The 24,977-nt window shown below is 38.0% G+C and overlaps 1 protein-coding gene across 1 annotated transcript in view; it reads right to left on the bottom strand.

The window, feature by feature from the left end:
- LOC136877769 (golgin subfamily A member 6-like protein 25) overlaps window positions 1-24,977 on the bottom strand; it is a 123,075-nt gene that overhangs the window by 7,844 nt on the left and 90,254 nt on the right. Inside the window, exons 8-9 of the mRNA XM_068228740.1 lie at window positions 18,641-18,724; window positions 2,994-3,077 (exon numbers count right to left, since the gene is read on the bottom strand). Of these exons, the coding sequence (XP_068084841.1) occupies window positions 2,994-3,077; window positions 18,641-18,724 (168 nt within the window). The remainder of the gene's footprint in view (window positions 1-2,993; window positions 3,078-18,640; window positions 18,725-24,977) is intronic.

Below are 24,977 nucleotides of genomic sequence, written 5' to 3' on the forward strand. Positions count from 1 at the left end.
ACCAACATGGTAACGACTTTGACCTATCAATTGTCATAAAGCTAAGTTTAGAAGGGTGAATTTAGAAATCTCAGATGTTGTGTAAACTTTTCGATATCCTTTCTTTGCAACGAGATGTGTGAACTGTTTGATATTTAAACGGCGTTTGATATATAGTGCCATTACCCTACACCACATTTGTGGTACTGCCCTTAGGGGCTAAGAAGAACAGGCTACTGACAAGAGCTACAGTAACTCTGGAACATGCAACATGTGAGAAACAGTCCTGTCTCAAGCTGAAAACAAAAGAAATGCATGTTTCTTTATTTTTAAAGGAGATTCCAAATACCCCTCCATGGCTCAAGTGGCAGCGCGCCGGCCTCTCACCGCTAGATACCGTGGTTCAAATCCTGGTCACTCCATGCGAGATTTGTGCTGGACAAAGCGGAGGTGGGACAGGTTTTTTTCCAGGTACTCTGGTTTTCCCTGTTATCTTTCATTCCAGCAACACTCTCCATTTCACTTCATCTGTCAGTCATGAATCACTGCCCCAAAGGAGTGCAACAGGCCTCAGCAGCCAGCACAATTCCCATCCTCAACGCAAGTTGGGGGCTTCATTCATCCCATCCCTGACCCAGTCATTGACTGGAAAACAGGTTGTAGGTTTTCATACCAAATACTGATTTCCATGCCTGTAATATCTTCAGTTTTTGAGATATAAGTATCCCCATAAAAATAATTCAACACATTCATCAGTCCTTCCACCCTCCCCCCACCCCACTAAGTGGATACATCATACATACATCATCATTATAGACCATTATGCCTTTCAGCATTCAGTCAGCAAGCCTCTGTGAATTTACTAAACGTCGCCATAATCCTCTACTTGCAGCTAGTGCTGTGGCCTCATTTAGTTCTATACCTCTTATCTTTAAATTGTTAGAAACTGAGTCTAACCATCGTCATCTTGGTCTCCCTCTACTTCTTTTACTCTCCATAACTGAGTCCATTATTCTCCTAGGTAACCTATCCTCCTCCATTCGTCTCAATTTTAGAGTTCTATTATCTATGGATGCTTTTTCATTAGCTTTCCAAGTGACAATTTCACCAAGATATTTAAATTTATTTACATCTTTTATTTTCTGAGTATTATTTAATATAATGTGGGGAGTGTCAGCTTTAATGAATGGCATCATTTCCATTTTCTCAAAAGATATTTTCAACAACCCAACCATTGCTGCCAATCTTCCTAGTTCCTCTACTTGAAATTTTGCTTCTACTATACTATTTGCTAACAGCGCCAGATCATCAGCAAATACAAGACAATTTAGTTGAATATTTCTTCCAATCTTAACAGTCGGAGGACATACCTTACTCCATTCACGCATAATTTATTCCAGCACACAATTAAACATCAATGGGGATAATCCATCACCCTGTCGAAGACCAGTATGAATTTCAAATGGTTCAGAGATTTCATTTCCGAACCTTACTTTAGACTTTGTGTTTCTCAGAGTGACCGCAATAAGGTTAACAAGTTTCCGATGTAGACCAAATTCAGTAAGGATATGCAGTAATGATTCATGATGATAGTATCATAAGCCTTTTGAAAATCAACAAATGTGATAACTAAATTTTTGCTCCTAATATGTTGATGTTTTATGATCCAGTTGAGACTGATAATTTGATCTGGACAACTTTACTCTGGATGAAAACCACCCTGATATTCACCCAATTCACTATCAAGCTGGTCATGGATTCGGGAACAGAGGATCTTAGAGAAAATCTTGTAGGTGATATCTAGCAAAGGAATTCCCCGATAGTTACTAAGATCTTATATATCACTTTTTTTTTTTGGCTTGGGTGTATAATTGCAACATTCCATTTTTCAGGCAATTTTCTGTATTCCAAATGTCAGTGAGATGTTTATGTAGAATCTGAATAGTCTGTATATTTGCATTCTTCCAGAGTTCCACTACTAGTTGATTTTCTCCTGCTGCTTTACAATTTTTCAGCAAATCAATAGCTGCACTTACTTCATCGTAAACCAGTGATATGACCTTCTCCAAAGGTGTTTTGTTTCTTGGAAATAGATCAAATACAAAATAAATTTCAGGTTCATCGCTATTAAGTAATGTTTTGAAGTATTCAGCCAAAATTATTGCATTGTCATAATCATTATGGGCCACCTTTCCATTCTTATCTTTCATCGGGAGAGTATGGGGAGTATATTTTTTGGTATTGTTTAAATGTCCTATAATAGTCTCTTGTTTTATTTCGATTGGAAGCTTCATCAATAGATTTTAATATTTCCTTCTGATAATTTCTTTTAACTCTCCTGATTTCTTTAGCCGTTAATTGTCTAGCATTGATTAGTTTTTCTCTAGAGCTTTCTGTTTTTTGTTGTTGATCATTCATCCAGGCTTTATGCCAGCATAGTATTGTTGTATCATACTATTCATTCCACCAAGCATTTTATATCATATGACATTTCATTTATCACCTTTCCAGATCACATCTGGAATTGTGCAAACCCTGACCATGGTCAGACTCTTGACCATTGATCAGATGATGATGATGATGATGATGATGATGATGATGATGATAATAGAAAAAGAAGTAGAAGAAGAAGCTTGCACAATGGGACATAGAGGAAACCCTTGTGTGTTCATATATGTGCATGTGTGTATGTGGTTTTTAGTTATCGAAATTGGCTTTCAACCTATTAGATCGTGTTACGTACATTTAGTATGTGTTTGAAGAAATGTTAAGTACAGAACAAAAATGGCAACCGACGCAAAATCAGGAGGTTGTGGGTTGAGATCCCACTGGTGTCCAGTCAGCCATTTTTATTCTGTACTTAACATCTCTTCAACATGTAATAAATGTACGTAACACGACCTAATAGGTTGAAACCCGATTCTGATTACAATGCGGTCATGAAAATTCAATATTCACTGGTATTTAGTTAGTTAATTACTTTGTTCTGTATATTAAGTAAGTATACTACATACCAATGCTTTGCTTGTAGCAAGTTCATTTTCCAATCCCTTTTGTTTTTCAGTAAGCCTCTCCATATTTTCCTTGTGCTCTTTAATCTGAAACAAAATCAACATTGATCAACATTTAAATTCACTAAATAAGATTTTTACACTTCTAGAACAAAAATAAAGTTTAGGTTCAGTAGACATAGTTAAAAATCAAAATATTTCATGGTATAATCACAGTGGGAAAAGTTAATTTTCTCCTTTCCTCTTTTTTTTTTAAACTTAACTTCAGGTTGTGTTCATCATCATCATCATCATCATCATCACCACCACCACCACCACCACCACCATCATCATCATCATCATCATCATCATCATCGGTTTGTCCTTCCAGTGAGCCGGTTATTGTGTTTGAAAACAAGTGTTTTCCAAAGTTGCCTATTCAAAAACATTTCGTTGTCCAAGACAGATTCCCAATTCCATCCTCTTCTCTCCACGTCTTTCCTCAGTTGGTCCATCCATCTTCTTCTTGGTCTTCCAGCTGGTCTTCTACCTGTTATTCTCTTTTCCAAATAAGCACATGGTAACCTTGTGCTATTCATTCGTTTAACATGCCCAAACCATTTAAGCCTAGATGACCTAAGTCTTTCCTCCATCGATTCATTTAGACCTAGGTTAGATCGGATCTCATCATTTTTCACATGATCAAGTCGGGTCTTTTGGAGGGCAGTTCTAAGAAATTTCATTTCACAGGCTTGAATCCTACTGCAATCCATTGATGTCAGTGTGCAGGTTCCAGAGAATATGTAAGGATGGGAATGAAATATGACTTGTACAGGGTCATTTTTATTCTTTGTGGGACCTTCTCATCCCATAGTAGGTGTCTAACGATACTGTAAAAGTTAGAGCCTTTGGTTACTCTGCTTGTTATGTCTATCTCAGCTCTGTTATTATTAGCCATTAGGCTTCCTAAATAACTGAACTGGTGTACTACTTCAACTTGGTGGTCCTGTATTTTTATGTTGCATTCTTTATTATGTCTGCTGATTTTCAATGCTACTGTTTTTGATGGGTTCAGTTTCATTCCATAATCATCAAACTTCTTACACAATGCATTCAGATTATTTTGCACTCCCTTCTCTGTTTCATCCCATATTGCCACATTGTCTGCAAACACCAGAGCTTGAAGATCTTTATTACCTTTTCCTTTTAGTTCCTTTAAAATGGTATCCATAACTGCTATGAATAGAAGAGGTGATAAGGCACTTCCTTGTTGTACTCCTTTGGTTGTATTGAACCATTCAGAGGGACCATCTCCAATTCTGTGTTATGCAGGTATAATGGTAAGACCAAGTAACATGCAGCACTGGTAGACTTGCTGCACCCCCTTTTATTTGAAAGTTTACTGCTAACTAATGAAAGACTGATAACTAATAAGAGACAAGATAGGCCTAGTAAGATCCAAGCAGTAGAAATGAAATTTTTAAGAACATCGGTTAAAAAGACAAGAAGAGATAGAATTCAAAGTATTAAAATCAGAGAAGAGCTAAATATAGAACCGTTAGTACAGAAGATACCGAAAGCAAGACTGAGATTTTAGAAGTGAAGCTTCTACGATGTGAAGAATTATTTAATTTAATTTCCGGGTTGAACTGTGTTGTACTTGTACGCACATCACGTACAGTTTGCCAATGTTTCGAATACATTGCAGTATTCTTTGTCAAGGCGACTGAAATATCCCTACTCGATCCGAGGTAATCAGTCTCCCAGGCACTCCGGTGCACTCTGGTGCACTCCGGTGCACTCCGGTGCCTGGGAGACTGATTACCTCGGATCGAGTAGGGGTATTTCAGTCGCCTTGACAAAGAATACTGCAATGTATTCGAAACATCGGCAAACTGTACCTGATGTGCATACAAGTACAACACGGTTCAACCCAGAAATTAAATTAAACAAGACTGAGATTGTTCGGACATGTAAAGAGAATGGGAAAGGATCGGGTAGCAAGAAGGGAATTGAAAAGTGAAGATAAGGGAAGGAGACCAGTTGGAAGACCAAACAGAAGGTGGATGGATCAGATTTGGAAGGACATTAGAGAAGCTGGATTGGATGTGGCGGAAGTAATGGAGCAGGAGAAAGGAGTAGAGGAGGCTTGTTAACCACACCCGAGCGACTGAGGTGGGACATTGATGATGATGGTGATGGTGATGATGATGATGATGATGATACCGGGCGAGTTGGCCGTGCGCGTAGAGGCGCGCGGCTGTGAGCTTGCATCCGGGAGATAGTATGTTCGAATCCCACTATCGGCAGCCCTGAAGATGGTTTTCCATTTTCACACCAGGCAAATGCTGGGGCTGTACCTTAATTAAGGCCACAGCCGCTTCCTTCCAACTCCTAGGCCTTTCCTATCCCATCGTCGCCATAAGACCTATCTGTGTCGGTGCGACGTAAAGCCCCTAGCAAAAAAAAAAAAGATGATGATGATGATGATGATGATGATGATGCTAGATGTCACTATATGTACTAAAATTTGGTAGCAGAGTTTTCCTCCGCTTGTATGATACTTTCTTGTATATTTTCAATGTTTTGCTGGTTTTAAACATGTAAGTACAATATTCTCCTTGCAAAAGTTTTTAGGACTTCTAAATCTATTGTTTTGTTATCTGCCTTTTTCTCAAATTTTTGCATTTAATAGTTTTACTAGACTAATGGATGTTGTGAAAGTTCTGCATGAGGATTTCATCATTACTGCATCAATACAGCCTTGAAGCAGGGTGTGGCATTTGTCCTGTATATTTGGGACACAATACACAGTGCTGGCTCTCACCTTGGGATCATGGGTTGGCGACCATGGCTCCCTTAGATGAGTCCCGGCATTGCTTCCACTTACTTGTGCAAGACTCCTCACTTTCACCTATCCTATCCGACCTCCCTTGGTCAACCCTTCTTCTTTTTGACCTCAATGGTATAAGGTTGCGAATCTTAAAGAATCTTTCATTTTCATGCCCTTCATGACCCTTGTCTTCCTTAAATTAACACCTTCATTTTTTGAAATGTTGGACCTCTTCCATCTCCCAGTTTCTCACATACCCACTCCATAGTCTCATTCAAATCCCCAGTCACATTTCAGTCAATATCCCTCCTACACAGTATTCCACTGATAACAATCTCCGCTTCCTTAAACTTCACCCGTGTTCTATTTACCACATACCCCCAACTCTGTTGGTACTTACACCTGCTTGCATAATGTTGTCAGTACCCCATGGTGAGGGTGGGAAGCATCGGTCATATATAGGAAACTGCACATTATTATGGTGGAGGATAGTGTTTTGTGTAGTATATGAGTTGCAGGTAAGTTGGAATGAAATAATGCTATTTGTTTTACGTGGCACCAACATAGATAGGTCTAATGGCGATGATGGGATAGGAAAAGCCTAGGAATGGGAAGGAAGAGGCCGTAACATTAATTAAGATACAGCCCCAGCATTTGCCTGGTGTGAAAATGGGAAACCACGGAAAACCATCTTCAGGGCTGCCGACAATGGGGCTCGAACCCACTATCTCCTGATTACTGGATACTGGCCGCACTTAAGCGACTGCAAGTATCGAGCTCGGTCAGGTAGGTTGGAGACAGAATAAACGCCCAATAACTGAGTCAAATTAGTTAACCATTCAAGATTAAAAGTTTCCTTGATCCCGAGTCCCCAGTAATCAAAAGCCGAGCCACTCACCACTCAGCCATGGAGCTAAAATGTCTGTATTGAAGATGGTAGATAATGTTGGTTGAGGTGCACTCTAGGTAACCTTGTATGGCATTAGATTCATTCATGTTGGAAGAGAATGTAGTGCTGGGTAGGCTTACATGAAAATGATACTTACAGCAGTTATGTTCACAGGGAAATGAGCCAGAAGGAGGTGGAACATTCTTAACAGCTAACTTTTTGTACATTAAGTGGATGATGCACCTTGAAACAGCAGTTCCATTCATCAGTAGTTTGACATTTTCAACATAAATAAATGTACAGAAGACAAAAAAAGTTGCTTTTGAAGGTGTCAATTTTATAGTGATGTTGTAATATAACAAACATAATGGACTTGCGTATTTGATTTTGAATTTTGGACAGAAAAGAAACTATATCCTGTTTATCTTCTTTCTATGACATATTAGTAGTTATCTGTGTTACAAAGATGAATTTGAACATTGATTAATATTTCTTCTGAATCTTAATTGTGGAAAAGAAAGAAAAAGGTATTATGAACAGTTATATAACTCTTCCGTTTGCATAAAGTTTACCTTAGCACATTCTGTTACTCTGTCTGAGTATTATTTGGAGAAATTCATTCTCTGTACCTTCTGAGTACAGTGTGTTACTTGATTACAGATTTCTATGCCATCTGGTAATGAAACGGCTAACTAATGCCTAGTGAGTGGTAGCACAAACCACTTCTGCCAGGGTGCATGTAATTTTCTCTATTCAACTGTTCCCTGCAGATTTTCTTGTGACTGGGATAGCATATGACACGGCTTCTGTTCGTGGGAGGATAGACGTGCCAAGTCATGCCTCGTTGACTGATAGTGAAAATTAAGTCAAGTCAGTCGGGTGAGACCGGCACAAGAATCCCAATAAGGGATTATTTCAAGATAAATAATGTAAAATTTTAAATTTAATTGTTTCAATTAGGAAAAAGGTGATTACCAGTGCATGAAATTACATGTGGTAAGTTACTGAGGAATACATCACCCATCTTGCAAGTGCCCTGTGCATTTTATATTTAGGTTATGAAATTTTATCTTTTGGTGAGTCTTTTTGTTTCTAATTTTACGTGAGAGTAGTGGAATGATTTTGGTGTTCCTCTCAGAGTGACGCCTTTTGACCGCCATTTTGGTTTTTGTAATGTGATATTGCATTGTTGTGGTTCGCATTTGAAATGAATTCTACTTATCTAAATTTTACTTCTAACCTTTAATTCTGTTTTTGTTTGATTATCCACAATTTCCTTATATTTTTCCGCCTTTGGGTCTAAATTTAGTTGGTTTTTGATATTTTTCAGCGATGGTATTCCTGGGCCTTGTGTATCTGGGCCTTAACTTTTTATCTTCCCTTGTTGATTTTATTGCTAATTCTTCCCTTATTTTGGGGCTAGATCTTTCTTCGTGTTTCCTTAATGCGCTGGTAATCATCACTTAAGTCTTGTTGCTGAACTTGGCCTTCTTTAGAGCCCAAATTTCCCTCATTCTTTGTGAGTGGGCCTCCTTACGCCCCTCTGTCCGAGGGGCAACGTGTCTTCTCTTCGGTTGCTCGTCTTGGTTTAGCCCGTTCATCAGTATTTTCTTCCGGAAGCGATCTCTGTTAAGGGTGTCTTCAGCTGAGATATGTAGCATTTGCAGGTCTTCTTTGGTATTTCTAAACCAGGGAATTGTGGTTTTGGGGTCTGAATAAAAAGGTGAAAGATTTCTTTAGATAACTTTCTTCCGTCCATTCTTTTCAGATGACCGTAAAACCATGCCCGTCTTTTTCTGATTGTGGCGGTAATTTTCTCTATTTTGCTGTAGACTTCCTTGTTGGATCTCTTTTGATGGATTCCATTTCTGTACTTTGATCCCAAGATTCCTCTCACAATTTTGCGTTCTTTTTTCTCCAGTTCTTCAAGGAGTCCTTTGTTGGCATTTAGAGACAGGGTTTCGGCTGCATATAGAACTACTGGCTTCAGAACTGTTTCATAGTGGCGTATCTTGGTGTTTTGGGAAATGCATTTTTTGTTGTAGATTGTGTGGGATGTTTGGTAGGCTATTTCCAGTTTGCGTACTCATTCCTGAAGTGCTTCTTTGTCCAGTCCATTTTTCATGATGATCTCACCCAGGTTTTTGAATTTGTCTACTCGGGTAATGGAGTTTTGGTGGAGCCTCTTTGATGTTAGTCATTACTTCTGTTTTCTCAAATGATATCTGCAGATCAGTTTGTTCGGCAATTTCCTTTAAAATTTCAACTTGAGCTCTAGCGATTTCTATGTCGTTTGAGAGAACAGCAATATCATCGGCAAACGCTAAGCAGTCTGTTGCGATCCCCTTGGATTTGGTTCCTATTCTTAATGGGCTGTAGTTGGTTTCCTGTAATCTCACCCTCCAGGTTCTGATGATCTTTTCAAGAACACAGTTGAAGAGTATCGGGGATAGCCCATCACCTTGTTGGACTCCTGTTTTGATGTCAAAGGAATGCAAGAGACAGTTGTTTTTTTCACGTTAACTGTTCTAAGAATTCTATAGGAGCACAATTACTTACCGTATTCAATTATATTGAATAAACATTGAAAAGACAGAAAGGAAGATCTTGAGGAAGATACTAGGGCCCAGGAAAGTGGGTCAAGAATTTAGACTGCGACCAAATGAGGAAAAGGACCGAAAAAATCACAACATCCTTCGGGAAGAGAAGACTCTGCTTCTACGGACACATTAAAAGAATGCCACCATAGAGAACAGCCAAGCGAATTCTGGAATACATGGAGAACAGGAAGACACAAACTAGCTGGCTTAAAGGGGTCAAGGAGGATATGGAGGAAAATAATACATCACAGCAGGTAGTATACAACAGACAGGAATACAGAAAAATCATCAACAAAATGAAGGGATTCCAAGATCAAAGTAGCAAAAGACGGACCGGCAACAACTGGTCACGAGAACGTAAAGAAGCCCACTCCGAAAGGATGAAGAAGTACTGGGCCGATCGAAAGAGGAAGAACCGTAAATGAATGATGCTTAACGTGGTCCATAGCAGACCCATTCGAAAACAAGAAGAAGAATTATATTATATTTATCTATATACTTACTTTCCCGCAACTGAAGAAAATTACTGGATCATCAAGCTATTCTCCATTTTACTTTGGCGTTTGAAACCACAGTGCCTGATGTTAAATATATCACGGTGATCACCGGGAGCTGGCAAGTCACTTCAATAGATCTACTCATCTTCAACTCCTGCACGATATCGATCTTCGTATGTGTTCGATTATGATATGACTTTGTGCCTGACAGTGTTTAAAAACTAGCTCATTTAACCATTCTCCGCTATTCATAAACATTATAAGACTTTGCCTAACACTGCGTGTGCCATACTGCCACTCAGAAAATTACGCACCGTTTTCTTTTAAGTGACTTACATTTTACTTCTTCTAAATTTTACAGTGTCTACCCCGTTCATTTTTATATCGTCTCTTCTACTGATCCGGAGTGTACTTGACCTTTCATTTCCTTTTCCTATGCATTGTTTTTCATGTTTTAATCGGCTGATGATGACCTGGACTAGGGTCGAAACCGGTACCACTTCTACTTATTATTAAATAAGAATGTAATTCACTACATTTCTTATTCTTTTGTATTGAAATAGGTTGAATCTCTTTATCAATTATTTCAATTTTAACTGTAATATTCTTCAATACGAACAATGAAATTTTTAACTTTAAATTCTGGGTAGATGGCAAAAGTGGGTTGACATGACCTGCAGGTTGTGATTTTCGCAAATGGACACCAGTCTTCTGCCATTGGGATTGGTTCTTTTGTGAGCAGGGTAATTTCCTATAACTTTCTTGTACTTCTGTTCACGACCTAGTTGAGCATTGAAGTCACCCAAAAGAAGCTTGACATGGTATTATCATCATCATCATCATCATCATCATCACCACCACCACCACCACCACCATTACCATTGTTATTTTTGATTTCTCAGGGATTTTCAAAACTTATTTCAACTGTTCTCATCCCTGGTTTTACTCTTTCTTTCTTTTTCTTATTGGGTTACATAACCTTAATTAAGCCTACATTAGTGTATTTTAATTTTTTAATTTTTCCTTGCAGTGACAGAAATAATCTAGTGTGGTGTCTTTCAGACACTGTGTGACCACTCCAGGGTTAATGTATTTAAATGGTTATCCTTGTACCAGGTAGGTGTAGATCCCTAACAAATTGTGGCAACCCTGCCAGGATTCATATTAATTCAAGCAACTTGAAGACTGTGTTGGTTTAAAGAATAGGTGTTCATGTTTGTGAAAATAGAGAGGTTAATGAAAGTCTGGGAGCCAGAAAGAGTGATATTTATGAAGTCATACAACTCTCTCTTGCAAAATTTAAATCAAGAAATCCAAGACAGCATGGATGGGGACACCCTGTAGGCCTTGCTAACCAAGTTGGATAGATTATTGAATGGAGTTGGCACCACTGGATGAGAAAGTTTTAGATTTGTTGCTAGAGAAAGAAGGGGACAAGTATGACCGTGAGTACAAATACGTAGACATCTTTAGGGACAGATTGGATGGTGCAAGACAGAAATGTGCTCATGATTGCAGGCTAATGCTAATGTGTTAGAAGTGGTATCAGCTAAAATGGCTACATCAGCTGAAAATAAAAACAAAGAGCAGCCAAAATGACTTAAAAGAGAACTTATGAAATTTGATGGGGAGGTTAAAAACTGGTTGGAATTTTGCGGACAATTTCAGCACACTAATGAGGACTCTGAGATTTAGGATGAAGAGAAATTCAATACTTGATTCACTCGACAAAGGTTGATAGCCATGCTAGAGAATTAGTTACTAGTTTTCCCCCCCACTGCTGAAAATTACTCTAAGACTGTGGAATCCCTTAAGGGTAGATTTGGAAGGGAGGACTAATTGACTGAATTCTATGTCAGGGAACTCATAAGTCTTGTAGTTAAAATGTTTCTCAAATAAGAGAGAAGACTCTATTTGCTAATTTGTATGACAAGCTGGAAGCATACCTGAGAGCTTCAGTGCCAATAGATGTTACTCGAAATAAGTACAGGTCAATGCCTTTCCCGATAGTAGAATCTTGCTTGCCTGAGGAAGTGTTGTATGTCTGGATGAGGAGTTAATCAACAATTATAAGGGATCAGGATAATGGACATTCTGACAAACTGACTGCATTACTTAGTTTTCTGAAGGGTGAAGTAGAGAGTGAAGAGAGAATTAAATTTGCTCAAACTGGTTTTGGACTTTCAAGGAGTGCCAAAGTTAAGGAACAGGAGGAGCATAGTTTAGCTACTGCTAGTGTTCTGTTCGCTGGTAAAGGTGAAGAAACCAGGTGAGTTGGCCGTGCTGTTAGGAGCGCACGGGTCTGAGCTTGCATCTCGGAGATAGTGGGGTTCGAATCCCACTGTCAGCAGCCTTGAAGATGGTTTTCCATTGTTTCCCATTTTCACACCAGGCAAATGCTGGGGCTGTACCTTAATTAAGGTCATGGCTGCTTCCTTCCAACTCCTATCCCATTGTTGCCATAAGACCTATCTGTGTCTGTGCTATGTTAAGCCACTAGCAAAAATAGAAAAGGAAGAAAATTGTTTCGAGTGTGTCTTCTGTAAAGAAACGCATGACAGCAAGAGGTGCCATCTTGCTTAAGAAGTGAACTTAAGGGATAAACGTAAAAGGCTGTTGGAAAATAGGCTTGCTTTTTATGTCTGAAGGTTGGACATAGGGCTGCAGATTGTATTACGAAACTAAAATGTCTCATATACAGTAATAAATATGAGACTATTATGTGACCCAAGATAGATTTAGACCTAAATAAAGGGGTTTATAAGGGCGATGAGAAGCACCAAGAAAGGGGTTCAAAATTGTCAGGTGGCCCAGTTGAAACCCTTAATGCACAAACTAGTGATGTTTCAAAAGTAATGTTGCAAACTCTTGTAGTTAGATTAAATCATCAAGAGAAAGAAAAAAATCTGTAAAAATTGAACACAAGCTTTTTGGTAGTGTTTTAATCAGTTCAAATCATCACAACCTGTATGAGATAACTGTTGACAACCTACATCATTCAATTTCTCACAAAATAAAGGTGTCGGGATAAAATGTAATTTGTGGTTTAATCCTATGGTTAAAACGGCATCCTTGGATCAATGAAATCAGAGAAAATAAAATTTGGCTCTCTGATTTTGGTTCGGAATCCTCGGAGATTGAGCTACTCATTGGTTCAGACACTGCAGGTAGTTTATTGACTGGACCACATTTGGTTGGACAGTGATGGGATAGCTCTGGAAGACAACTGGAAACTGTAGCACAGTGTCCTTGGTGAAGTCTCTCTTTGTGAGAAATGCTTCTTTGGGTGAACTATGGAACCTGGAAAGCATTGGAATTTTTCTTTCTGCTGAAATGCTGTTGAAGAAGGAAATTGAAATTGCAATGTTGAAACATTTGCAAGAAAATGTTAAGATCAATGAGGAAGGACGATATGAAGTCACACTTCCATGGAAAGACGATCAGCAGCTATTGTCAGGCAACAAGGATGTTGCATTAAAAAGACCGATTTCTGCAACACACTGCTTAATCAAGGAATAACATTTTGAGAAGTATCAGCAGGTGCTCCAGGACTGGGAAAAGGAAGGGATAATTGAAGAATTTGCCCAAAAACGCTCTCGTGATGCTGGATATTTTTTACTGCATCACAGATTTTTTAAGGAAGGATCGACTACAGCAGTGAGGTCTGTGTTCAATGCTTCATGTAAATTGAAAGGAGGACTTTCATTCAGCAACTGTCTGGAAAAGGGTCCTTATTATTTGGAGTAATTCCATCTATTATGAACCAGTTCCGATTAAACAGGATAGGCATGATTTCAAACATAAAGAAGGTATTTCTTCAAATTTCAGCCTCTGAAAGGATTTAAACTCTTTGAAATTCTTGTGGTGGGAGAATTTTGTTGAGGGAACTCTTAAAATATACTGCTGCAAATGGATTGTTTTTGAAGTTAACTGCAGTCTGTTTCTACTTGGAGCCTTACTGGACCTTTACTTGAAAAACAATTTATGCTTCCATGAAACTGCAGATAACCTGAGAACCTCCCTGTATGTGAACAACTGTGTCACATCCTAACACAGAAGAAGAACTTAAACAATTTATGGATGAGTTGTGAGTTGAGGGAGCTACTGTTGCAAGAAAAATTTAACCTAAGAAGGTGGGAGCATACCAGGTTGAGTCTGGAGGACAATAAAGTACCCAAAGTGACACCTGTTTTGAATTTGTTGTGGGACCCTATCGCTGATATTTTGTCATGTAAAATGGTAAAGTTAAATAATGCTGATGTTCTCACAAGGAGGACAGTTTTGTTGGTGGCTCAAAGTAGTTTTGATCCAAATGGTGTTACTTGTCCAGTTTTCATTGTGCCTAAGGTTTTACTACAGCAAAGTTGGAGAGAGAAAAGAAGTTGGGATAGGAATTCAGTTGAAAACAACAAGGAAATTTAGGATCCTAATGGAAATCTGGCCAGGAATGAAGAGGACATCAGAGCGGTTCTGAGGAATTATTTTGATCACCTATTGAACAGGACAGAAGCAGATCAGAGAACAAAAGAGCCAGCGGTTGAAACCTGCAGAGAGAAACCTCCCGTGACATGCGCAGAAACAGAAGCAGCCCTTAAGAAGATGCCACAAGGGAAATCCCCAGGAATTGATGAAGTCAGCACGGACATGATTAAAGCAGCAGGAGTCCAGGGTTTACAGTGGTTACACAGAGTGCTTAATGCAGTTTGGAAAGATGGCAAGATACCTACTGATTGGAGCAAGGGTGTCATTATCCCCCTGCTTAAGAAAGGAAATTACCGAAAATGCTCCAACTACAAGGGAATAACACTCCTTTCTCATGGTCTTAAGATTCTTGAGAAAATCTTAGAGAGCTGATTATGAGTCGTCTTAGAGCCACAGTTTGAAGAGAAACAGTATGGCTTCAGGCCTAACAGTTCCACAACATACCTTATCTTCAGTGTCCATATATATTAATGGAAAAATATTGGGGAAAGGGAAAAGATCTGTTTATGGTTTTCCTGGACATTGTGGAGGCATATGACAGCATTGCAAGAGAGAAAATATGGGAATACCTGAGAAAAAGGAATGTGCCAGCAGGACTGATGAGAAAAGTTCAGATGCTGTATGAGAACTGTACCAGCTGTGTGCAATTGGGTGACGGATAGTCATCCTGATTCAAGACCAAAAGTGGAGTCCAGCAAGGCAGTGCACTATCCCCATTATTGTTTATCACCATCATGGATGATATAATGAAGAATATCAAGAAAATCTCTGGTGTACTAAATGCAATAGCCTTCGCTGATGATGTTATGATCTGGGAAGAAACTAAGAAAGAAGTACAGTTGAGACTCAATGAATGGAAGGTTAGGTTCTAACAGTTCAATCTCAAGATAAGTGAACTCAAAACAGTAGTGATGGCAATAAACAGAGACAGATGACCAGCGAACATCATGCTGGGAAACCATCCACTAGAAAGTGTGGAAAGCTTTACATGCCTCGGCAGTGTAATATTTCAAGATTCACTAGCCACAAAGGAAGTAGCAAATAGAGTGCAGAAGAGCTCTCACTTTTACAAACAAGTATGAACACTGGAATCCCAAAGTACCAAAAATATCAAAGCTGGTGATGTTCAATCAGTACTTTGTACCAATCTTAACCTATGGTATTGAAATCTGCACTTTCACTAAAAAAGACTCATCAAGGTTGCAGATGAAGTTCCTTAGATCCACAATTCAAAAAACCAAACTGACAAGTTAAGGAATGATGTAGTTAGGAAGAAAGCTGGGATTGTTACATCATTGTTAGATTGGGTCAGCATGTACAGACTGAGTTGGTTTGGGCATGTAATGAGGATGGAGCCAACAAGGACAGCATAATTATGTTAACTTGGAGAGTCACATGGCAGGGAATGGATGGTGGGAAGACCAAGAACCCACTGGATGGACATCATAAAGATGAACGTTGTAGATTGGGGAAAGACACTGGAGGATGTCATTAACAACAGAATGTATCTCAATAAGACAGAATGGAAGAGGCTTGCCAACAGTACCCAGGAAACTGGATCTGTAAAATGATGATGATGATGATGATGATGATGACAGTCCACTAAGTGAAGACACTCAAATCAAATTCAATAAGTGGTTAAATGATTTATCCTCTATTGCTGAAATTCAAGTGCCTAGAAGATTTTCTAACTGTCAGGACAGACCCTCTTGGAGTATGCATGTATTTTGTGATGTCAGTCAAGCGGCTTAGGCAGCCATTATTTTTCTTGAGATCTTTCAATGGAAAAGAGTTTGAAGTGCCGCTGGTCACAGCAAGATCCAGGGTAGCCCCCACTACAGAAAGTAACGATTCCAAGACTGAAGTTATTAGCTTGCACTATAGAGTCACGTCTCACTTTTTCAGTACTGAATGTATCTCAATAAGACAGAATGGAAGAGGCTTGCCAACAGTACCAGTGAAGAAAAGCTTGAATCTGATGGACATCCCGGAGTACTACTGGAGTGACTCTTCTTCTGTTCTATGTTGGATAAGAAGTGAGGAATCTTGGGGAATGTTCACCACTAACAGAGTGAAATAAATTAGAACACTAACTAACCCTAAGCTTTGGTTTAATCTACCAGGCACAGGCAACCCAGCTGATCTACCTTCGAGAGGTTGTTCTACATTGCAGCTGATGTCTTCTCAATGGTGGGAGGGATCCGCTTTGTTAAAGTTGGAAGAAAACAGTTGGGCATTGCAAATTGTAAAAATTAATGAAGAGGAGGTCGAAGAAGAAAGAAGAAAAGGCCTTGTTACTACTACTACGCTTGTCTCCCAGGAAAAGCATGTTATTTAAGATTCAATCCCAGTATTCAAGAATCATCAGAGTGGTAGCCTGGAGGCTGTGGTTCATCAACATTGCCAGAAAAGACATAGTGCAGAATGCCACTTCTGAATTTGACTGTCTTGAAATTTCAATGGCGGAGAAACAACTGTTGAAAATTGTTCAAGAAGAGAATTTTACCAAAAGGGACAACCAAAAAACATTGTACCTTTTCAAAGACCAGATGGGCCTTGTCAGGATTAACACAAAAATTACCAACAGAAAGGATGAATATGATTTCTGTGCACCCACTTTATTGCCATCGAATCACTCTTTGACTTAGGTGATAATAAGAGAACATCATTTGAGAGCTTCTCATGCTGGTGTTCAGATTCTACTCGCCATACTATGGGAGTACTACTGGATACCAAAGGAAAGAAGAACCATTCATAAGGTATCAGGAAGTGTATCCAGTGCAGAAGATTAGAAATGAAAAAAATCATTTCCTGAAATGATGATGTGTAGAAATAAATGAATGTAGAGAGTAGGGAGATAAAATAGAGAATAATATACTGGGATGGTTTGAGCATATTAAACAAATTATTGCAAAAAATGCCAAAGCAAGTATAAATGAAAAGGAAAGATAAACCAAGGAACAGTCACTTTATGATGGATGAACTTGATTAAGAACAACATTAAGGTAATGTGACATGGACTGGAACATATTATGTTATAGATAAAGAGTGGTGGGGAGATAAAATAAACTAGGTGAAAAAACATATTTTGTTCAGAGCCAGCTGTATCTGGAAAAGGAAAATATATGAAGATTGTGATGTATTGTTGAACTGAACTTGCCAGATGTACAGGTTTAGCCAAAATAACATGGAATTTTTCTGTTTTGTTCTGTGTACAGTGCAAATTGTACATCATAAGCAAAATGTTACAATTTTGAAAATCACTGCATGGTGACTCATTGAATCTAGCAGCAAATTACCTGTTGCATTGATAATGTAGTTTGTGTTGTACATCTTAAGATGAACATGTGATGGCAGCTGTAATGGATGTGATGTCAGAACTGCAATGCCCTACCATGCGAGTTTTATCTTTTATGAACATTAAATAGAGGGATAAGCAAAACAGATCTATAGCTGATCTAAAAAAAAAAATGAGCTGCACATTTATTTCAATTACAATGAAAGTCACAGTGACTTTAAAACACGGTACCGGTAATCCCTATTAAAAGGAAGTGTTGAAAAATGCACATTCAAGTGAAAACTGTTAATTTGTTTGTAAATGTATCAAAGATCCAAAGCATAATCACAGCAGTAGTTACTGATATACATTTGATGTTATGACCCATTATGGAAATAAAAACTAAATAGCTGATGCAATTTTTTATCTGCTGATTCACCATGGTACCAAAAGTTCAGCATGGGTGCATGTGTTCCAGTTTCTCCTGTCTGAAATCTAGCAACCTAATGTTGAACAAACTCTTAGACACCAAGCCACTCTTTCTGTCCTCTGTATTTCTTTCCACACATAGTAATATCTACTCAAGAACTTTATCAGTTCATGTATGCAAATCAGTACATAGGCTATATGCAACATATCAAAGCTTCCCATGCATTATGTTCATTCTGTAATCCTGTTAGCTTCTCATTTATTTTATCCTTGTCTCCTGTCTGCTGATCAGCCTGAAAAATTAATACTTTGAACAACAACTTTCACTGACAATGTTACCTTGCATCATACAAAGACTAATTAATACATACCCAGTAAATTTTATCTTCACAAATTGGCACATTGAAAATGAGATATTTTACAAGTATGTACTGTATTATTCTTTAGACCTATAAAACCATATCTTTGTGTTCAATTCCTAGGGATAAAAAACATATTCAGTTTAATTTTGAGTTAAGCTGGAATCCCAAGCAGAGGATCCATGTACACAAATTCCTTGACTAACATAAAATAAAAATTATGAATTGTTTCCACTTATTGCTTAAAACCCACACTGTTTTTTCCTCTTACTCTAATATTACATATTTAAAAGTTTTCAACATACCGAAGCTCTACAAACTGCAAGTTCATTCTCCAGACCTTTTAATTTTGTATTCAGTTTCTCCTTGTCTTCTTTGTGTTCCTTGATCTGAAATAATAAATTTTACGACTAAGTCTTTAAACATCAATAATTTTTTTAATTATTATGGACCTCTAACATAAGAAGGTATTTTTAATTGATCAACACAGTAAATAATATGCTAATTTTAGCAATTCTAAAAATATTCACATCTCATACATCATAATGTATTTATATACCGGTATACATTTCCGAATATATTTCTACAAAATTCTCTTTATATTTAAGGAATAAATATATATTTATGAGTAAATAAACATTAGAAATTTACAAAATTTCAACTTGCAAATGGAGCATATTGCTCCCTCTTCCTACACTGACCTGTCATTGTGTTTTTGTCCTATTATGTGTTTCTTTCCATGTTCCTATCTCTATATGACTTGATTTGATAATTGTTTGTTCCTTTCCCATTCTTACATTATCCCATTTCAATCCTTTTCTCCTTTCATGTTTATCCTGTGTTCCTTGATTCTTGGTTATGGCATGAGGCATCAATTCGAAGCAGAAAAGGGCTTGGAGATGGGCTGAGGAGGTGTTATCAGTGAAGTATATAACAATTCATATTTCAGTCAGCTTGTTCAAGTGCCCCAGTGCCAACATATGTATGATGATGATGATGATGATGCTTGTTGTTTAAAAGGGCCTAACATTTAAAGTCATCGGCCCTCCAACATATGTATAGCCTATCTGCTTCCAAGTTTCATTTTTAACAGTGCAAGTTATATTTATGTACGTGCTAGTCAGTTCAACTGTTAAAATGCCAAAAAAAAAAAAACATGGCAAAGCTGTCTATTTTGAAATTATTTCTGAATTTGGTGTGCATATGACTTTTAAATATCATTTTTACACCTGCCGAAACCACCATATGAAATATTTCAGCTTAGAACTTTAGCCTGTAAGGTTCTGTCACATAAGTGGCATAGATATGACTTTTTCTTGGAGGGGATATGAATAACAATTGTATTGGGGGTACACCTTCTCCGGCCAGTTAAACAGTGTGCCTTCTCTAAGGCCATGTATGTAAACAAACTTGAACTGGTGCACGATAAGATTCTTTGGTCTTCAACTGTTAGATGTCTCTATCATCGGTTTAACTGTTCCCTCTAGTGAGATGAACACTAATTATTTCGCTTTACGTCGCACCGACACAGATAGGTCTTATGGCGACAATGGGATAGGAAAGGCTTAGGAGTTGGAAGGAAGCGGCCGTGGCCTTAATTAAGGTACAGCCCCAGCATTTGCCTGATGTGAAAATGGGAAGCCACGAAAAACCATCTTCAGGGCTGCCGATAGTGGGATTCGAACCTAGTATCTCCCGGATGCAAGCTCACAGCCGCGCGCCTCTATGTGCACGGCCAACTCACCCGGTGAGAATTGTTTATGTATCAAAGTTGTCAACACTTCAGCTGGTTCCTTCTTTAATAGTAATCAACTTATCAGAAAATTGTAAATATTTTCTCTAGCCAATTAAAACTGGGGGTGTGTTCAGGAATCCAGCCTATCAGTAAAGAGTGTTGGAAGCTTCCCATTAAAAATACTACACAAGGAGGGCACTTTAGGGCAGTATGGTCTGAATTGCTCCAGTATGAGGAGGGTGAATTGACGTGAACCAGGAGGCAGGGGCGCGGCCTGCACGAAGAAGGCACAGCGACACGAAGTAATGGCAGAATTTTCATAGATATGTGATAGCCCCTGCAGATAGTTTGAGGGGATGGTTTCACTTCTTTTATTTAATGTAAATTTCTAAATTTGGTGGGTTAAATGTAGAATTTTCAGCAAGTTTGAGGATTCTGTTCTATTCCCTACTGGGAAATATGTAATGTAAGGGTATAAAGAGTGATTACCCTCTGCTGGTTCCTGTTCAACTTGGCAAAGTTTCTAAAACTCAAAATTTCTTAATACTTACTTGGCATTAACATTTCTCCTTTAGTCAGCCCGGCATAGTATAGGACTAGCCTCCATATCTTTGGGCCATAAGCCCACTTAGGATGTTAACTATTTCAGAAGGAATGCAGGTGTTACACCTCCTTGCATTTTGTTTATGGCCAGTTACAACCAACCTTTTTCTATTGTCATTAAGGCCATTTAGTATGGGCAACCATGCCCCTATTTATTCAGTAAGTGTTTCTCGTGTTAGTTCCCTTTGGGAACAGTAAATTATATAACTGTTGAGCAATAGATAAGCCCATATCAGGGCAACTATATGTAAATACTGTAATGGAGGACAACCTACAGGTTGTCAGGTGGAATTTATGTGTGCCATATGAAATTGTTGCCTCTGCGAGGCTGGAATATATTTGGAGTGCGGACTCCCCTGTAGTGTGAATGATAGGAGCAAATCCTGCTCTTGTAAACCAACCAAGAGCAATTCAGTCTTTTCTGTGTAAATTAACAGTTGTAATTCTCTCAAGTTCTGTACCTGATATTTGGACTTCTAGTTCACTATATTGTTAGAGATGACAAGCTCATTATATGGTTGTTATTCATTCAGATTTTCTATTTCTCCAATGTTAAACTCAGAAAAAAAGAACAAAAAACAGGAAAGAAATAAAAATTCAAAATTTGTTGTGTTAAGTTCTACTGTAGTTAATTCCTTGTCGACCAATTCAACCAAGGCACTTCTTATCCCTCAGTGATCCACAGAAACCCTGCAATAATAATAATAATAATAATAATAATAATAATAATAATAATAATAATAATAATAATAATAATAATAATAATAATAATTGTACTGGCTGGTACACCTCTATGCCGCACATTTGAATTTTCTGCTTTAAAGTCCTCCTCTACAGGAGAAACTCTGAACTTTAAAAACTGGATGAACTCATAAGTTTCTCAGAAGATGTCACTACCGTAAATTTTGTGATTACGAAGTTGTCAATACTGGGTAGATTTCAACTTGGTTTGTTTTCCATTTGATCAAGAAGTGTGGACATTCTCTTAGAGATGTCTCTACCAAAAAAACTATGATCATGCACCCTGGTGCGAAGTGAAGGAACGTTTTTGAAGATATTTTGTACTCATAAGTTTCCTTATTACTAAATTTCATTCTTTCATTTGCGGGTTGGCAATATTAATCCTTTCTTTCCGCCAGTTTTGAAGTTAGCCAATCAATTATTTCTGTAATTAATTTTTGACCAATCGTGTTTTTCTTCTTTGATTTTGATGTGTAACTGTAAGCTACCCAATAAACGCCTGTGGGTGTGTCTTAATTATTCATGAAAGGTCTCGTATCTTCCCCAAGGGTATAAAAACTGCTGATTTTCTTGTCTCTCGGCCGCTTCATCAACATCTAACTTAGTGTATGAACGTGTAGCAGGAGGCGGGAAGCGCCTCTTTCTTCAGGCAGCAGTTTTTCAGTAAGGTAATGGCCGCTTAACATCTTTATTTCTTGCTAGCTCAGCAGTTTAACCCGTGGGGAAGGTCCGAAACCTTTACCATGTAACCTATCTGCTTATGTAAAAACTTCATTTATCTTTAACTGTAAATCGGGGATAGAGAGTGCTTTACCCTCTCGAGCTCCCCTTCATTTTGATTTGAGGTGACTACATTTTTGTAACCGATTTTCTACTCTTCCGTAATGTGTTAAATTTATGCTGTATACGAGTCACCTCCACAGTTTGGGAATAGCCCCTGTTTCATCGGCCTAGTGCCTCATAGGTTTTAAAAAGGTTTCATGTAGGAGTGCAAGTACACGCCTCCATTCAGCTTGGTATTTTGGGCCATTTACTTAACTTGTTCTTTTCTGCTAAGGCCCAGTAGGTTGGGTACAAGATATCCCCCTGTTTCTTTGTAAGTGTGCCTAGAGGGAAGTTAATGGTAAAGTCTGTTGTGGCCTTTGATAGGCCCAGAAAATTGAGAGCGGGTCAGCTCTTTTAAGTATTGGAAACGTGCCTCTAGGAGGCTTGACATTGCTAGGTGGGAGCAAGTGCTCCACGTTATTAGGGGTTTTCTGCCCTTTTGGTAAATATGTGGTTGTGAGCTGAGAATTCAGAAATTGTAAAAATTGGGGCTTGAAGCCCAGATTGTTAATTTTTACTTCTCCTGGTCTTGTACCTGATGGTTGGTTATTTGTTGACTTGTTGTTATTTGTTAAACTTTGAAATTCTATGTGAAAATTGTTGTTTTGCTATTTTTGAAAATATAACCTTTAATGCAATTTTAATTCATATCTCGGCCTTGTAGTTAGACCCATTCACACCAGCACCTTCTTTCACCTCTGCCGATCCACTAAACCATGGTAATAATAATAATAATAATAATAATAATAATAATAATAATAATAATAATAATAATAATAATAATAATAATAATAAAATAATAATAATAATAATAATAATAATAATAATAATAATAATAATAATAATAATAATAATAATAATAATAATAATAATAATAATAATAATAATTGTACCGGCTGGTAAACCTCTACGCCGCACATTTGAATTTTCTGCCTTAAAGTACTCCTCCACAGGAGAAACTGTGAACTTAAAACTGGATCTGGATCTACTTAAACTTTTGCTCTGAAGATGTCACTGTGTTAATTTTGACGTGTTTTTGTTTACTATTTATCAAGAAGTTTGGACATTGTCTCATAGGTGTCTCTAATAAAAAAAACTATGATCATGCACGCTGGTGCGAAGTGAGGGAACTTTCTTGAAGATATTTTGTACTCATAAGTTTTCTTATTACTAAATTTCGTTCTTTCATTTGTGGGTTGGCAATATTAATCTTTTCTTTCTGCCAGTTTTGAAGTTAGCCAATCAATTATTTCTGTAATTAATTTTTGACCAATCGTGTTTTTCTTCTTTGATTTTGATGTGTAACTGTAAGCTACCCAATAAACGCCTGTGGGTGTGTCTTAATTATTCATGAAAGGTCTCGAATCTTCCCCGAGGGTATAAAAACTTCTGATATTCCTGTCTCTCGGCCACTACATCAACATTTAACTTAGTGTATGGATATGTAGCAGGAGGCGGGAAGCGCCTCTTTCTTCAGGCAGCAGTTCTTCAATAAGTTAATGGCTGCTTAACATCTTTATTTCTTGCTAGCTCAGCAGTTTAACCTGCAGGGAAGGTCTGAAACCTTTACCATGTAACCTATCTGGTTATGTAAAAACTTCATTTATCTTTAACTGTAAATCGGGGATAGAGAGTGCTTTACCCTCTCGAGCTCCCCTTCATTTTGATTTGAGGTGACTACGTTTTCGTAACCGATTTTCTACTCTTCCTTAATGTGTTAAATTTATTCTGTATACGAGTCACCTCTATAGTTTGGGAATAGCCCCTGTTTCATCGGCCTAATGCCTCTTAGGTTTTAAAAAGTTTCATGTAGGATTGCAAATTCACCCTCCATTCATTTTGCATTTTGGGCCATTAACTTAAACTGTTATTTTTCTACTAAGGCCCAGTAGGTTGGGTACAGGATACCCCTGTTCCTTTGTAAGTGTGCCTTGAGGGCAGTTAATGATAAAGTCTGTTGTGGCCTTTGGTAGGCTCAGAAAATTGAGAGCGGGTCAGCTCTTTGATATGTGGTAAAAGTGCCTCTAGGAGGCCTGATATGGTTTTTGGAGTAAAGGCTCCTTGAATGAAGGGGTTTTCTGCCCTTCGGACAAAAATGTGCCTTGGTACAGTTGAGCGGAGAGCTCAGAAATTGTAAAAAGTGGGGCTTGAAGCCCAGATTGTTAATTTGTCCCTAAATCTTGGCTTTACTGGTCTTGTACCTGATTGTCGGTTATTTGTCGACTTGTTGTTATTTGTTAAATTTTGAAAGTCTATGTGAGAATTGTTAAGTTTTGCTATTTTCGAAAATATAACCTTTTATGCAATTTTAATTCTTATCTCGGCCTTGTAGTTAAGACCCATTCACCCTGGCACCTTCTTTCACCTCTGCCGATCCACCAAACCACAGTAATAATAATAATAATAATAATAATAATAATAATAATAATAATAATAATAATAATATGAAATGTGTGTTTTTAGAGGTGGATGTTTTTATTATTTAATTAATTACCTTCATAAAAATAATAAATATATCTATTTATAGTAATAAGGAAGCGTGCCTCATGTGGGGGAATATATCCCCCTTATCCCCTCCCTTATCTACAACACTGCATGCCATTTCATTTTTTTTCTAGTTGCTTTAGTCGCACCGACACAGATAGGTATTATGGCGACGATGGGACAGAAAAGGGCTAGGAGTGGGAAGGAAGCGTCCGTGGCCTTAATTAAGGTACAGCCCCCGCATTTGCCTGGTG

Source organism: Anabrus simplex, chromosome 7 (assembly GCF_040414725.1).
Source record: "Anabrus simplex isolate iqAnaSimp1 chromosome 7, ASM4041472v1, whole genome shotgun sequence".
NCBI classification, from domain to species: Eukaryota; Metazoa; Arthropoda; class Insecta; order Orthoptera; family Tettigoniidae; genus Anabrus; species Anabrus simplex.